Source organism: Prinia subflava, chromosome 13, assembly GCF_021018805.1.
Source record: "Prinia subflava isolate CZ2003 ecotype Zambia chromosome 13, Cam_Psub_1.2, whole genome shotgun sequence".
NCBI lineage: Eukaryota > Metazoa > Chordata > Aves > Passeriformes > Cisticolidae > Prinia > Prinia subflava.
Window position 1 is genome coordinate 7,906,676 of NC_086259.1, and position 17,197 is coordinate 7,923,872.

Here is a 17,197-nt window from a genome sequence, read left to right on the forward strand (position 1 = left end):
CAGCTTATTATTAGTTGGAGAATGTATTTAACATTTTGAAGAGTGAAGACTGACAGACAAATAACATTTGAATATGAAGCATGCACAAAGCTTATCTAAATGTTTAACAAGGTCATTTTATTTCCACGAGCACAAAAACAAACAGTTCTACCATGTCAGAATGTGCAGTAATTTTACCTGACAGCTAAGATTATGGTTTGGGTATGCAGTAACATTTATTGGCAACTCTGCCAGTTGGGTGTGATTGTGAACTGAGCATAGTTAAGGAAAATGGGAATGCATTTCTTTTGTGACATGAAAGGCTCCTTTCAAAATGCTTCTTCAAACCACTGGATTTCTATACCCTGCGTGTGTAATTCAGACCCACAGAGCAAAGCAGCCAATGTGCACGACTGACTCCCTATACATTCCTGAATGCTAATGGCAGTGCAGCCACCAAAGACAGACACACAGAAAAGACTTGCTCCTTATTTTTAGATTACCAGCAGAACTCAAGATAACTAAACTCAGTTTATGTTCCATTTTCCAAAACAGTTCTCCTTAAAACTGCAAAATGGAAAGTTTAGATATGAAACAAAGATGGCTCATTTAAGTTGGAAATAACAGCTTAATGGAAAAAAGGAAATAAGAGCAACGTGGACAACCTTAAGTGTATTAGAGCTTAAATAAAAATAATGCCAAATTTTAAACTTGTGGTAAACACTGAATTAATAATAACACCTTTTGCACTTAATTCAGTCTGTGTCAGAAATAATTATACTATAGAAAAATGTAAAAAAAACCCACCCCAATGTACAGGTCTGTAAAACATTAGGGAGTGTTAAATAGTATAGAAAAAATACAAAAAATATTCTAGTAAATTAACTTACCTTTTCTTGCCAGTGTAATATGCCAATTATTGCCAGGATGAAAACGCAGACACCAATTAAGGCTATAGCTGTTAGCAGTACAATGTTACTGGGGGTCAAATACAGCTTGGCACTCCAGCTATGCAAAAGAAGAAAATCCAAGGAAACATTAATGCCCTTCATTAAGAAGCAGTAAACAGATTTTACTTACAAAGATGAAAAGAACCTGTTAGGGTAAGACAAGTGACAACCTGGTCTACAGAAATGAGCAGCTCTGCTTGGAGACTGAAGCTTAATGATGTTTACTTAGAAATATATGGCTTAATAGAATTATTTTTGAGCAATACCATGTTTAAGTACAGTTTCTGTTTTAACTTTTCATGAATGCTATGGATATCCTTAGGGAATGAGTTTTTTCTCATTAGGAGATTTATCTCCTGCCCTTGCCTAGGACAAAGTAAAATGCACAAGGAAACCTTTCACAGGAATGCCTGGGGCCTGACATGGAGCAGCAGGGAAAATAACCCTGGAAGATTTTTGCACAACATGAGAAGCTCCTCTCGGACAGGCTCATGGGTCCAGTTATCTGAAGTTTATCCAGGGACAACTGCACTTCTAGACAACATAAGCAGCTGATTATGGTTAAATATCAACAAAATGAAGCACTTTAGGGCTCCTGGAAGACACCTCTCAAACCTTGTGAGGTCCTGAGGCCCGGGGAACCCCCTTTTGGTACTACAGGTTCCTACCACGGGAAAGCTGTCAGCAGCAGGCTCAGTGTTGAGGCCTCTCAGGATATCACATACTTACATTAAAAAAAAAAAAAAACAAAAAAGGAAGCTTTTATTATGAAATCTGATTTCTTCTGGGGATTCCATCCTCTGCTATTCTACAATGCCCAGAAACCCACTTTATACGAAAGCAAAAAAAACCAAAAATAGTTTAAGGATGTGATAACAGAAATTGTTTTGCATAACACATACCTTTAAATACCTCAAGACTGTTAACTAAATTTTCATCTGGCAGATGTTATTTCTGTGGTTGTTAATTAGCAACTCAAGCAGCACATCACTTGTGCACTGTTATTTGTTCTCTAGTAAAATTAACTGCTGAACTGATGTCAGAATCATTTCTGCATGATAAATGCAACTGACCTCACTGGCAGATCAAGCGGCAAAACGCAGCTGGAATATCTGACTAATGTTTTCTCTAATAGCAAAAAGAGAAACATGCTCTCTTTCTGGGAGAAACATTTTAATTGCAAAGTGAATTCCATGTTCAAGCTCTCGTGAAAACAACCCATTCACCTTTACTTAAAGAGAAAGATTCATTCCTGCAGCAGCAGCAGCTACTGCATTTAGAAGGGCTGAAGCAAAGCTCTTCTATGGAACCAGACAGAAATTGCATGTTTGGTGAAACAAAAATGCTTAATTCAACCATCACCATGCTTGTAATTTGTCACTGAGGATGCTGTTAAATCTAGCAAGTATGTTATTATTTACAGGAGTGGGGCTGGTAATACATTTTGATTGTTTGTCTGAGCTGGTAATGGGTTTTGATTGTTTATGGGCACAGTCTGAGAGGCTGTGTAAATACCTGAGCAGCATTTTCAGCTCCAGCTCAGCACTGACCCCCTGCCCTTGTTCTTCAGTAACTTTCTATACAAATAACTATTTCTAAACCTACACATAATGCCTAGTTTACACTGTGTATTAATGTGATTTTGGGAAGTGCAAATCCAGATGATGACATTACCTTCGAGGAACATGATGAGGATAAGGAATGACTATAAGCTGTGAGTTTGGTATGATAGCTGTCCATTCTTGTTTTCTTATGGACTGAAAGAAAAAAAGGCTGAGTCAACTCCTAACAAACCAGCATACTCACAAGCAAAGAAATGCTCTGTTGAAACACAAATCGAGAAACAAGAAAGTTGTTTTTAAAACAAGTGATTAATCCCTTTATCTTTGTATAAACCTGTTATTCTAAAAGCTCCAAATGCTCACCCCCCAAAAGTACAAAGCAAAATAACTATTGATGACATGAAACACAGCATCTGCTTCAAAAGTACAAAGCAACAACATAATAGGAAAAAAGAAAAGAGCTGATTCTACAAAGGAGGCAGGCAAAACAATGCTCCAAATCAGAACTTGGCCCATTGAATACCTCACTTTTCTAAGTAGTACCATCAGATCTTTAAAGACTGGAAATGGTGAGGACCCCACTTTCATGTTTTATGTGAAGATTGGAGAATGGCAGTGATCTCCCCCCGCTGTGACACTAGCCATGGCTTTATCAGCAAGGCAGAAGAGATGACATCAGTCCCAGCCCAGCCAGAGCAACTCTGGGAAAGCCCTGCAGCTACTGCAGCCCACAGTAATTGCACCCTCAGACCTCATACCCATTTGCCCTACAGGCAAGCACTGAATACCTGTGCTAACATTTACACACAGTTTCATCTTTTGGTTTTATTTTGGCTTCAGAGCTTATACACCCCTCAAAAAACCTGGGCAAACTGGTTCTTTCTGTACACGAACTTACTTCTTTGATATTCTTACTTCAGAAAATGCAAAGCAAGTGTCCCAGCAGTACTGCTATGCAAAGTCTCTTAGGAAAGGTAGCACCATAAATGATTAGCTTAACAATCTTTCACACCAACCAACCTTTTCTCCCAGGGGCCGAGGGATGCCCACGTACAAGTGGTCGAGGAAGTTGGCGCTGCGGCCCAGGCCCAGCACGGTGTAGGGCAGCTGCAGCGCGTAGTGCGCGGACTGGCTGAGCTGGCCAGCTGCGAGGAGACACACAGGGAGCACACGTGGGTATTCCAGGGGAAAACACCAGTCAATCAACACAAACTACCAACTGCTACACAAATACACATTCCCCAGGCAGTAATAAAAAGGTTGGAAAATTTTCACCAACTGCATTATTGAATTCTTAAAGGCAAAACCCCACATTTCCAAACTACTTGTGAACACTCACTTGGAGAAGAGCTTAAACACTTTACATTTTCAGGTAAGGATATTCTTTTGAGTACCATTTTTATGTTAACTCAAATCTCCATTATTTGCTACAAATTGAAAAGAAATCAACTATCTGCACTTATTTTTATATGATTAGTGCCACGTCTCTTGCCCCATTGATTTACAAGATCAGACTCAACATGTGAAGGTTCACTTTCTTGTCAGTGTTAATCAGCAATTACTACTCCGACACAAATTTAGCTAAGTAAATTGTCATGAACAAATTTTTAAAGAATAAATTAAATTAATGAAAACAGGCTTGCAGTGGTTGCAAGTCAGTAATAATGACAGGAGAAACTGCAGGTGGAAAATAAGATTCTTGGTTTCCTGAAAAGGCAGTGGGGAAGCAGACAAGTGTTGCAGTTATCAACAGGTTCACTGGCATCACCCCAATTCCACAGTAACAAGGTACTCCATTTAAATGAAAAAAATCTTGTAATCGTTCAGTTTCTGGCCAACAGGTTCTGATCCTGTGTGGGTTCTTCGTTCTCTTAGCAGGTGAGCTGGTTCCACAGCAGGAACAGTATCAGCACCTCAGAGGCACCACAGGGAAATCAGCCTTCACCAGATCACCAGCAATGAGTGCAAGGGACACTTGACAACCACAGCTGGGTTTCTGTGACCAACAGAAACAGATTTTCACAAGGATGTGATTTAGTCAGTATTGTTAGAGCATGAGATTTCTCTCAGCTTTGACCCCTAATAGATTATGCCTGAAACTGGAAATTACAAGTTAAACTGAAAATGCACAGAATATGAATTGAAGAACAGGAGTCCATATTTTGTAATGAATTTACAGCCAAGCCCTTTGTGCCTCTCCCATCCAAGGCTCAGTTCGGGAGGCAGCACTTTACCTCAGCCCACCAGCTGTGGGCCAGACTGCTGACACATTCTGCACATTTGTGGTGAACACAGGGACAGCAAAAACTTCTAACTCACCACCACCACTTTGGCAAAGCCAACATCCTTTCAAGAAAACCAAACCCACCCTCCCATTCCTGGCTCCTGGAGATGCCAATTGTATTTTAAAAAGTAAGATGAATGCCAACTGAGATCTGAAAAATCAGCTTGATGCAGTTATCTTTTTATTAAGCTAAAATGCTATTAGCAAAAAGAAACAGTAATGGTCTTCCTAAAGATTATACACATTTTAGATTTATTTTTCCCCACGTAGAACCATGTAATGAGCAAGCAGACAAGGAAATATTTAAGTTGGATTTGTACTTTCAGGTCTCTATTGCAAGAACAAGGTGCACTGTGCACATTGTTGGGTAGATTTCTGGATTAGAGAAGATGTGGCACAAAGCACTGACTGAGCAGCTTTTCTCTTTCAGAACAGGGATTTTTCCAGAAAGTTGAGATACCACAGGACAGGATAGGATTTGAGTCCCGAGTCTGTCCATGCCTTGCCACTGACTTCCCTACTATGATCTTGGCTAAAATGCTCAGTCTCCAGGTGTCAACATCCAAATCTAAAATGGGAGTAATTCTCAAATTATGTAATATCTGAAACCTCCAGTTACCAAACATACAGGTAGTAAGGAGCAAAGATGGATGTATTTAATGTGACTTGGTTATAGAAACAAACTAGATGTGTTACCTGATCATGCTGCAACATAAAAAAGCTTCTCTTTTAGAATTTGTTTCACTAATGCTGAATGCTGAAGGACTTTCCCCAAATGAACAAGGTACTGCTGTAACACTGAAAAGCTTTTAGAATTACTTTTGAGTGAAATATTTAGGATCATGAGAAGACTGCAACTCAGATCTTGCTTTTTTCTTTCATCTTACAAATGAAATGAATGTCAACTAAATTAAAGAGAATAAAAGAAAATGTCATATACTGTGTGCATTCAGCCTTAAAGAGGTTACAGAGTCACACACTGCAGCTAGAATTCTTAAAGCACTGAATAATTTCATGGCTACTAACGCTGGTTCTTATGCCTACTAAGATAAGGATAATGAAATCTTACGCTTCAGGATGTAAATAGATCATTTGCAAAGGTCAGAAAGGAATGTTTTCTTCTACACAGCAGGCAGAAATGTGCACATACTGATTTTTTTATTTGCCTTTAAAGCTGGGAGGTATTAGCTAGGTATGAGCAGGATGATAGAATGTAGAAGGTTCCAGTTTCTCCTGTGCTGACTAAGCACAGAACTTTGAGACTCTTCCTTGCTTTCTTCACCCTATATCTATCACAAATTCTCTTTGATGCTTATTGAAAAGTTCCACTTAGAATTGCAACCAAGCAATTAAAAATGACAACTGCTCACCTGAGAAACATAAAAGCCCCAAACCACGAGGAAAAATAAAAAGAGAAATTACAGAGACTACTGTCAACAGTTTAGTGACATTATCTGAAGTTCCCAGTCACCAGTAATTAACTTACTTACGAAAATATTTAAAATTTAATTTAGACAGCAAGCACAGCAATTTGTCCTCTTGTATAACTACTGGAAACAGCTTTCTACTTGTTCCAAGAAAATCTGAAAATAGTTTTGCATCTTCAAGGAGGAAAGTGAGATTTATTTCTTACATTCAAATTGTTCTTTAGGTTTTTGGAAGTCAGTGTAGGCAAGATGCTGGAAGTGGCTGTTGCTTCCAAATTTGTTTTATTTTATCAGTAGAACTGTTACAACAAACAAGAATTAAAAAGCCTTCTCCTGATCATGCTACATATGATTTCTTGTTAATACTTTTAAAACTATTCAATACTATGTCTTTTGCCTTAAGCTTCTTGTTCCAAAAATGCCATTTCAAAGCGTGCAGACAGCATGGGCCATGGCACTGATATTAGTGGTGGTATATAATTCTTGTTTTCAATCATAAATCAATAAGTTTATTGCTTCAAAAAACCTTGGGCAGAGTAAAATCCTCAACATTTTAGGACACGGTTTTCTGTGGTTTCAGCCTATCGGAGATCAAATTTGTAACAAAAAGCTAATGATGTTGGGCAGCCAAACCTCAGAAGATTTTGCAGAGTTTGATATTCAGAAACCATTCTGGACCTTTTGGAATCAATCTCCTTACCTCTGAAGTCTGGCATATAAAATTGGAAGCAATTTGTGTCATTAACCTTTCCAAAGTCTTGTCTGAAAACCAGAGCCATGTGTTGTCTGTGACACAGCCAGTACTTGTTCTTTTATACCTGAATTAAGTCATTTTCCTTCTGTTTCCATTATCCTGATGTAAACTTGCTGAATGCTCAAGGGGAGCCTGTTCTCCCCTGAGCTGAACTGAAATGTCCTCAGCAGCTTATTTCAGGCTGAAGAATTGAACTCTGTGAGGGGAAAGTGGCTGCAGTTCCATGTAGAAGCAATGCCTTCTCTTGTTTAGAGAGAACACATAGTACTGGATTTAGGAACAACCTCACTGAACCTAGAGAAATAGATGCACAATACTGATAGTGTTCAGTCAGTTTAAATAAACCTATTTTGTGAAATAACAGAGCAGAACATACAAGATCACTATACAGAACTGAAAGACTAATGGAAAATCTGATTTCAAACTTCTGGCTTCCTGAAACATTCCTTATGATATTTTTTATTATATTTTTCTTAACGAAATGTTATTTGCATTTAATTAGCCAATTAAAAGCCATTTTGTGTAATTCAAAATTCAGTAATACTATTTAGGATTCCAGGAGTATATCTTTTAGTCTCAGACTTGCATGTAAATTCTTCTGTACCATCACCTACCTGAACACTGAGGTCAGCACACGAATGACTTCTTTTATATAAGTTAGACAAACGTATGCCTCCTACAAAAAGTAAAAATTAGCCCCAAAGCTGCCATGCAGAGGTTGCATGGATTGCTGCATAGCTGGGAACACTCAGGCACCAGCTGGAGCAGGACAAAGGCAGTTTGAGGTTTGGGTGCAATTGCAGTGACTGTGTCCCTTCCCTGCAACTCTGCAGTGATGCTCACTCTGCAGCCATTACCAGCACTGGGTTAAACTGCACCGAGCATTTCCCCTTTTTTTTTTTAGAGCTGGCAGCTCCTTATTTTATTTGAAAATATGCCAGAACCGCTTACTGCAAGAGAAAGGGAAAATATAACCCACAGTCATGAAAAACCCATGGAATATGCCTAAGAATTTACAAAGAAGCTTTCAGGAAAAAAACCCCATCTAACAAAACCCCAACAACTTCAAACTTGGAAGCTTCACAGAAAGTTGGAGAAAAAGATTGGCTTGGCTTTAGTTGAAAACTTTACTTCAGTTCCTTTCATACTGCCCTTGGGGGTCACTGGTTGGAAAAAAAATGTAGTGGTCAAAGAGTTCCTTTTCTGTTTAAAATATGCAATGATAACAATTTTTTTAAGGGCTGGGGGTGTCTCCCTATTTTCCCCAGCTGGTTGCCTCTTTTCCTTAGTTCCCCTAATAGGAAATTCCAGATTAATGCAGTACACAGCTTCACCTCTCAACCTTTTCTGCACTCACCTGGCTCTAGAGTACCAGAAATAACACGGGAAAGGGAATTCAAAGTCCACTCTTGGGACCCGGACACTGATGATTGCAGTGCTGCCAATGCTTAGGATGCTTCTGCAAGCCCAAACTCCAAACCTGATGCATTTTTATGAGACTATGCATTTTTATGAAAAATACCCTTTTACACCATAAAATTATAGAAGTAAAACTGGTAACTTAAAAACCTCTCAAACAATAAAATGATCATATTGCTGATAGGGGAAACTGTGTCATTTGTAATGTCCAAATATCCAAGGTTTGGTAATATTGCAAGCAACATTATAAGTTCAAGTAAGTTTTCTAAACAAAAGAGTTATATAGAAAAACATACTAGAAGGCTATTCTCACCTATAGCAAACAGAAAATCCCTCTCATTGAATCCAGCTATTCAATTATTACATTATTCCAGCTTGTTCCATGAATACACTGTTCTTTCTGTGTAGTGGAATTTGACACAATGAACCTTGCAGTGTCAAATGGCCATTGAAAATAAGCTTATTTTGCTTTTTTTCTGGTACATATTGCAATGTTTATGTTTAAATTCATGACTATAATAGCTGCTAGACATTTGTGTTCACCTCACAATTCAATTTAGTTAACCAGCAGGAGAACTCAATGCAACAACAGGGAAGAGTAAGCAGATTTCAAAAAACCAGAAGGGCACGACTTCACAGCATGTGAAAGGTCATTCTGCCATGGAAGGTTTAAAACAAAACAAAGCAAAGCAGCAAAATGAAAGAGCTCTGGAATGAGAGGTGCAAAGGCCATCAGTCCACACAGCTTCACTCACACAGATGCTTTAACAAATTATGACTTGATCCATAGGAGCCATTCAGTGAAGCTCCTCTTACCATCTTCCTGTGGAGATGGAAATCTGAGACATTTACTGCCACTTGTTCCTGGCCCACAGAATTAATATGGTTGGTAGATACAAGCTGCAAGTAGGAGCCTATTTATTTCCAACTCTATCAGCATATTTTTACTTCAGGAGAGGAAATTCAGGTGTGCGTAGCACAGGCTGAAACACAGAAGATATTCTCCCAATAAAAGCCTGGAAATATATAAGTAGAGCTGAAAATGCTGGCTGACACATTTAATTCTAGAATCTCCTTAAAAATAGTAACTCCAAAAGAAAAAGGAGAAGGCAAGTTGCAGGACATGGATCAGAAAGTATGACTTAAATCTGGGTTTGTATACTGCTCCTGGATTTACACTGAACCTGGTCTGATCTCAAGCATAAAATTCCTTAAATATTTGAAGAAGCTGTTGCAGTTGATTTTCCTCTCAGGAAGAGAAGGTCTGTGGAGATATTAACTGCAGATGTAAGGCTCAGAACTTCTCCATTCTAATGCCCATGTTGGCAGTTGCTATTCCTTGTAGCTAATTCAACAGTATTTCTTGTAAGATTACAAGTGAATTGAGCAACGTGAAAGCAAAAGCACAGAATACATGCTAATTATTATTCTGCTATCTTTTAACAACATACCAGAATGTTAATAGGAGACAGAACAATTCTAACAATGTTTTTAAGAAAACTCTCATAATTATGCAAATTTCCTGTAGTTAAGGCTTGGCAGATCAAAGAACCTTAAAATGAATTAGATAAGGACAGTCATATGGGCCTTTTTATTTTACTCTTTGCACAAATATTGCCTACGTGAAGGATGCCATAACTCACAACTGAAGTCCTGCAGAATTCAGGAGATCAGAAGCAGAGTGGGGGCCATGGCTTTGGGTACTTTATGATTTACTTCAGCCCAGGGCTGGAGGGATAACTTAGGGTGATTGGTTGCAGTCAAAGAACAGTTCCCCCACTGAGCACAGCCCTAAAGGCAATAAATAATAGCAGCTCACTCTGGAGGGGGACGTGAAAGAATGGTGAGGTTTTTTTCAACAGAAAAATAACTATGCTTTTACTCATGTTACTTCTTGAGAAAGGGATTAATTTCTTTAAAATTTTGATTAGCTCATTACTCATTCGTATAATTAAAAGCTTCAAATATGGATTGTCCAGTAATATTATATAAGGAAGACAAATAAGTTGATGAAAATGAGTTTAAAAGTAGCATATGGATGCTATACTAATAAAAGCTTAATGTGGAAAAGATGTTTTGCAGGTTATACATGGTCCAAAAAAGCCATGTGGGTTTGGTATTGCCTACCAGTACACATAAGGAATATTGCTTGATGATTTCCTGAGAGTCAGACAGGATTGTGATGGAATGGGCTGTTATTCCAGACTACCTGTAGGCCAGTAATTCTAGTTTGAACATTTACTGAATCTTACACGTAACACTTGCAAGAGAAGAAAATCTAGCTACAAACATAATATAATACCCTCAGAAAACATGACTTTCAAAAGTTCTTGCAGGAATTATACAGACTCAAAAAAATCTATTAATTTATTAGTGTTGAGAAACTGATCAAAGACAGCATTAGAAAATTCCCTGTAGCAACACTGCTGGGGTCATAAATGCACTTGGAATTCATTACTGTTATTTCATAATGTCAGAACAGAAAAGGAAATTCATCATGCCTGGACTCTGTTAGGTTTTTATTATGGTAAATATGGTAGCTGTGAAGGGAATATAGCAGTATTAAATCACATTTGATAACTCTTTCTTAGAGTAAATCGCAAAAACCTTTCATTTCTAGGAGAACTGCCCCCCCAACCACAAACAAAGAAAAAACCAACAAAGTCACAACCAACCAAACACAGCAAACCCTAAAGAAAATGTTTGAGAAAAATGCATTTGCTTTTGGTCTTGGAAGAGAGAAACAGAAAAAAAAATAGGAAAATGATACATGAAATAGGTCCAAATGTTAAGCTCGTTTTACTCCACACATTTGTAAGATTTGTAAGTGCATTGTTCCATGACAAAGAGTTAGAAAAATGTCTTTATTTAAGCATGTACAAACACAGAGATGCTAGAGTATCAAGACATGTTTTTGCAGCTATCTGGTTTGCATTTCACGACATCTTCTTTCTCTTTAATTTTTCTCAGGTGGAATTAACAGTCCTGAGCACACTGCTCCTGGTGAGAGCATTGCCAGTGACTCAGATTGACTCAGGACCTTAACATGTCAGCATTTTCCTCCCTAAATTATTGCTTTTATTTAAGTTATTGTTATACAGAACATAATCTTCCCAGTGAACTACTGGAACCATTTTTTAAAAATCTGAGTTTAATTTGAAATGAGACTGGAGTGACAGATACAGATGACTGCACTTACTGATCATGTTCAGCTTATGAGGTTGGGATTTCTGTCTAAGCAAGAAATGAGACCATCACAGACCCAAGATTACCAGTCATAAATGAGACTAATAACCCACTTTGTACAATCTCCTGTGCTTTCCAGGAGCCACCAGTACACACCTAGGAAGGCAGCAAAAGCCCCAGGATTTTCTAACATCAGGCACAGCTTGGAACACAGCCTAATGGCCGAGTCTCTCTTTGGCTGCTCTGTTTTTGGACTCCTGCAAACTGTGGCACCTGCACCATGTCAGGCCAGCAAAGCTTTGGTTACAATCCATGGAGCACCCAGCACCCCTCCCCTTGATTCTGACCCTGTTACCTGGTGATTGATCCCTGCAGCTCCTGCACCACCTGAAAGGACACAGCCGTTCCCTCTCCAGCCCCCTCAGGCTTTGGCTGTGTGAGCTGCCAGTCGTAGTGAACAACTCCACACAAATCCATCCATCCTCTGTGCCCTGAGTATTATCCTCATCTTTGTCATCTGGCTACTCAGATTGTATTTAGGTTTTTCAAGGCCACTGCTGTTTCTTCATTCATAATTGCTTAGGAAGCAATCAGAAGCTTATGCTGTTTCACAAACTGATGGTATTTTACCCAGCAATTTTTTTGCTACAGCCAACTGTTCAAACCCAACTGGCACAGGACAAATGAAAAAATAATACAACTGTAATATTTGTAATAAAAATGCAATCTGTAAAGAAGGAAGAGAATGTTGAGGGGCAAACTGAAGGCACCACTGAAACCATTCCCATTTCCCTCTGTCACCTTTCCAGCTCCTTATGTTGCTGGGAAGCACACAGACAGACTCTGCTTTGAGCATTCCCACAGTGATTTTCTCTTACCTGACCCATTTTTCAGATACCCATTTGCATCTACAGTGGTGTACATGATGTAAGGACCAGGCTGATTAACTCCAAAAGGCTACAAAGGGAGAAAAACCAAAGAAAAAGGCAGGCAACACATTAGGAACAGAAGAAGCTATAGTAATTAAACAGTAAACTCACAAAAAATGTTTTCACATTAATAATTTACTTTTTATATTTTAACTTCAAAATCTTGCAACTGTTTTGGTCATAGCATTATGTGGAAATCAATTTTTGAAATCACAGTAATCAGTTTGCTAAGTAATGTTGAGTTTCTCATGAAGAAAGCAATGTTATTCAGTCCTCTGGCAAAGGATTTAATGTTTCCTTGAAAGCTGTAAGTGAAGTAAAAATCCCCTAAAAATTCAAAGAAATAACTGCATGTTCTGTAAAAGCAGAACTCATTTGATACTGAGAATCTGCACTATCTTGATGGTATTTCTGAATTGAAAAATACTACACAAATTCCATCTTTTAAATCATTATTTAGCACTGTTTCATTTAATAAATGGAAGAGATTGAACAGTCACTTGTCAAGTATTGGTATCTATTTTAAGCAAATTTTCTCGAGGAAGAAAGTGTACTTAAACATCAAAGTATAGTCATGAGGAAAAATAAAACATCCAAGGAAGTTGTGCATTACTGAGTGAACCATAACAAATGCACCTAAGTAAGAAAGGGTGGGGAAGGGAGAGGATGAGAGACAATTACAGGAATAGATTTTAAAGGAAATTTTCCTTTTTTTTTCACCTATTGCTGAATTCGAGCTGGTATTAGGGCATCAAATCCAACAGAGAGCTTTCAAGTAAGTTACAGAAAAACCACTGAAGATATGATGATGTTTCACACCATGCCTCAAAAAGTAGTGAGTTTAAACCACGAGAGGAAGTGGTGATGATGACAATGAGATCAAAGCCTGAAAATAATAACTGATGAGAATGAAAACTAAGGAGACCACAAAGGTGAGGCCAATGCAGATCTACAAAAGACGAGTGAATAAGGTGAAATTTAATTTTTTTTTTTAGTGCCACATAGCTGTACTCAGGCAAAATGTACCTTATGTTACTTTCTGTCAGAGAACTCCTATTGCAATGGAGCCAATAGTGTTTCAGTGATCTCGATAATGAAATTTTCACCAACATCTGCTGTGAAGATTTGCTTTTTAAACCCTTGATTTTTGTAATTAAGTTAATGATACTATCAAACCTCATTATTTTTTAACAGAAATGAAACCTCAAGTCTCAAAATAGGCTTGAAGTGAAGGTTAGCCACATTTGAAGCAGTTTTTCTATTTTCAAGTCAAAATTAAAAGTGAAATTTTTGCAGAGCTGAAGTGCTACTGCTACCTCTAATTCCTCTGAGTTCCTCTTCCAGGCCAACTTTCACTGTGAACATTGCTAAACAATTTGCTAATTGGCAGTTTGGTGGGTGAATTGCAGATCTGTGCAGACGAATAAAATAATCTGAACAGAAAACACCACATGTGTGTGGCTGACTGCAGAACCATCAGAGCCCAGTGCACTTCTTCCTTGGCTGTGTCCTCTGCTGGAATCTGGCCCAGAAGAGGCTGGACCTGCCCCACAGTCAGTTTGGCCTGGACTTTCTAAGTGGCCACCAAGACCTGGCACAATTCCCAGTTTGGGCACCCAAGCTGCTCCTGTCTCTGGTCTCTCCCAGCCCCAGGGCGGGTAACAAAGCTCCTGCACACTCACTCCACTGACTCCAGCCCTGAGCAGCAGCTGCCCACAGACAGCGGTCTCACAAATGCACAAGTCATGACCTGGGTTACACATTCTTCCAGTCAATAACTCTTTCAATATGTTGGGAGTTTCTGGTATGATTACACTTCAGCTTATTTGAAGCTAAAAACGAACCAAAGCCAAAGTGACACTTACTGTTACTTTCCGAGGACAGTCATTGGAACAGAGGCCGCTGAGAACTGCAAGAACAAACAGTGAGCGTGTTGTGTTTATGTTCACAAACCATCTGAGAAGCACCACCTGTGAAACCTGGTAAAGTCTAGTGCTGGTGTCAGGTAGCCATCAAAACACAAAGAAAATAAATAGCTTCTTTGTGATTTATGGTAATGTATAACATTTCCTTATCTGTTGGAAGCATACCTGGCAGAAATTCATCATTGTTTTAGCCCACCTCATTGGTTAACCAGCCTCAAAAGGACAGATTCACCAGTTAGAAAAATTCCAAATGAAAACATTTTTACAACAGTGAACTATACATTTTATTAATTATTCTTCATTTCTAACCATTTAAAATACTGGCAGAGATTCAGCTTTACTGTTTTAACTGATAAAAAGATAAAGGCTTTTCCTTCTACATAAGGCATCATTTTGGAACTTGGTTTAAAGCAATTCACAAAAGCTGTAACAAGCAAAAATACCATTACAGATTTATTCTATTAATCCAACAGTACTGTAAGCAGGTGTATATAGTGCTAATTAATAAATTAAAGCCTGTGACAGTTGTTCCAATTAATTGTTTAAAACTTACTAGTTTGAAAAATCAGTTACATTCAGAAATCTCTGTTAAAAACCTACAAGAGGGACAGTGAAAGCCATCTGTTGTGTAAGCCAGGACATCCTGTCACACTGAGTATTAGAACAAAACAACAAAACCCATACACATACAATAGTCTGAAGTCCATTCTCATGCAAAATTTGGACTTGTAATGACAGCAGTTTGGTTGAGCAGCAGGCCATGGGCAGGGCAGAGGATGCACACCAAGTACTGAAACCAGGGAAAAACATTAATCCTCCATGAATTATGGGTATCCCAAAGCAATCATGGCAGACAGAAAATGCAGATTAGGACCAGGTTTGAGGGCAGGTCACCCTAACCAACAGGAATTTCTTAAAACATTTTCTGTCTTCTTTAAGAGTCCATTGAGTTAAGGGTACAAAATGTTTGGGACCAGGAAAATAGCAAAAGGTGCATGTAAGATATTCACATACTCCCTATGTGAGTCAGAAATGGCACTGCTCTGGTCCAGGAAGTTTTCTAATAATTTGTGTGTGACTATTAACAGCTGTCAAGACTGCTAAATTATCATTCTTTGCTTGTGATTTCAAAATGTTGCAACTTCTGTAAACAGTAAGATTAATATTTTATACAGTCCAGCCCCCCCAATATCTGCACAGTTAAAACAAATGTGTGTGGCAAAGCAGAATCTGAAGACTGCATGTAACTACAAATAACTGCACTTTAATTTTATCTGTTACACAGAGGTGACTATGCAAGTGGAACCAACTCTTTGCATTTTGATACAAAAGGGCACATGGAAATTTGCTGTTCAGCTTCACTCCTGGAACAAATTACCTGGCCAAGTACATTTGACATCAGTTATAATGAGCAAAGCTGTTCTCATTGTCCATATGCCAAATAAGTGAACACAATGCATTTATCCATACACTAACTCACACAAAGCACATTTTGTTAGAAATACTTTCCCCTGTATCACAGTAAAAATATTTTTAGACAGTCATTAATCCCCATTTCCTGGGGTTTCTATGCAAAATGCTCACACCCTAAAAGGGTGCTAAAAAAAGGCATGCCCCAGTTTTTAAGATAGATTTACACAGAGTGGATCAAAAAGCATGTTGCAAATTACTCCCCCATTAAAATATCACACAATTATAATTCTGGTATGGCTTTATGAAGTGTAAGATTTTTCCAGAGGATTTTCTGCATGCTTTTGTGAATTACACTACAGATATATGGTGTAAAAGAAGGCTTCCATCAACATGATAAATGATTAAACACTATCACAATGAGAACAGAGCTCAGGCTGTGGATGAAGTAATACCTGCATCAGCCCCCAGCAGCAGCTGCAGCTCTGTTCTCTTCTGGTGTGCAGAATGTGGGCTTAAGAGGATTGGATGCATTTAAGTAACATGAAGGCAAATACCATTTTTGTAGGTGAACCTGTAGTTGTTGCTAGTGAGTTTTGTCTTCATAGGCTCCCATAAAGCCTCATTTTTCACTCATTCTCAAAAAATCAAGCAAGACAGACAAGAAATGAGCTCAAAGCTCAACCCCTTTGCAGTTGAAGAGCACAGTGGGGCATGCAGTTTAAAAAGCTAATTATGAATATCTTAATCTAACTGAAGCCTTTTAAACCAGCTCTCATTAATTCACCCACCCTGGCCATGTTCATGGCCCTGCTGTGCTCTCAGGTGTGGTTTGCTCCACGTGGTTTGGGCTGGACACACAGAACCAACTCCCACAGGATGCAAAGTGACCTCAGAACAGATCACGCAGTGTAAGCAAAACACACCAGGCCAGGGGTCCTGAAGTGAAATCAGCCCCTCTGAAGGTGATTCTGCACCATTCCCACATGGCACAGCCACGTGAGCTCCAGCAAAGCAGGCCTGCTATGGCAGTGTACAGAACGTTACCACAACATTTTCATATGCAAAGGCTCAAATATTCACATCCTTCTCAATATCCCATCTTGCCTTGATTATGCATTGATAACTTACCAATAACTTTAACAAAATAGGCATCTGCTTCAAAGTTATTTTTCAGGGTATGGATAGCAAAGTCCTTGCTGGAGTAGCCTTTGCTTAGCACTATGATATCCAAGATTCCCTAGAGGAAAAAAAATCCCAAGTTTACATTAGAATGCTTATTTACTTTTGGGAAGAAATGCTGTGCAGCAACGTTTACACCTTTGCTATGTGTTTTAATATCTTTCAAACATTATGAATATAATGCTAATCA

The 17,197-nt window shown here is 38.6% G+C and overlaps 1 protein-coding gene and 1 long non-coding RNA gene across 2 annotated transcripts in view; one reads left to right on the plus strand and one right to left on the minus strand.

Moving 5' to 3' along the window:
• Positions 1–12,432, plus strand: part of LOC134557551 (uncharacterized) — an 83,915-nt gene extending 71,483 nt beyond the window's left edge. The window contains exon 4 of the long non-coding RNA XR_010082062.1: positions 11,701–12,432. This is a non-coding gene — a long non-coding RNA (uncharacterized LOC134557551). The remainder of the gene's footprint in view (positions 1–11,700) is intronic.
• Positions 1–17,197, minus strand: part of ITFG1 (integrin alpha FG-GAP repeat containing 1) — a 72,549-nt gene that overhangs the window by 3,068 nt on the left and 52,284 nt on the right. The window contains exons 12-17 of the mRNA XM_063410658.1: positions 16,957–17,065; positions 14,356–14,399; positions 12,440–12,518; positions 3,512–3,636; positions 2,604–2,686; positions 870–987 (exon numbers count right to left, since the gene is read on the minus strand). Of these exons, the coding sequence (XP_063266728.1) occupies positions 870–987; positions 2,604–2,686; positions 3,512–3,636; positions 12,440–12,518; positions 14,356–14,399; positions 16,957–17,065 (558 nt within the window). The remainder of the gene's footprint in view (positions 1–869; positions 988–2,603; positions 2,687–3,511; positions 3,637–12,439; positions 12,519–14,355; positions 14,400–16,956; positions 17,066–17,197) is intronic.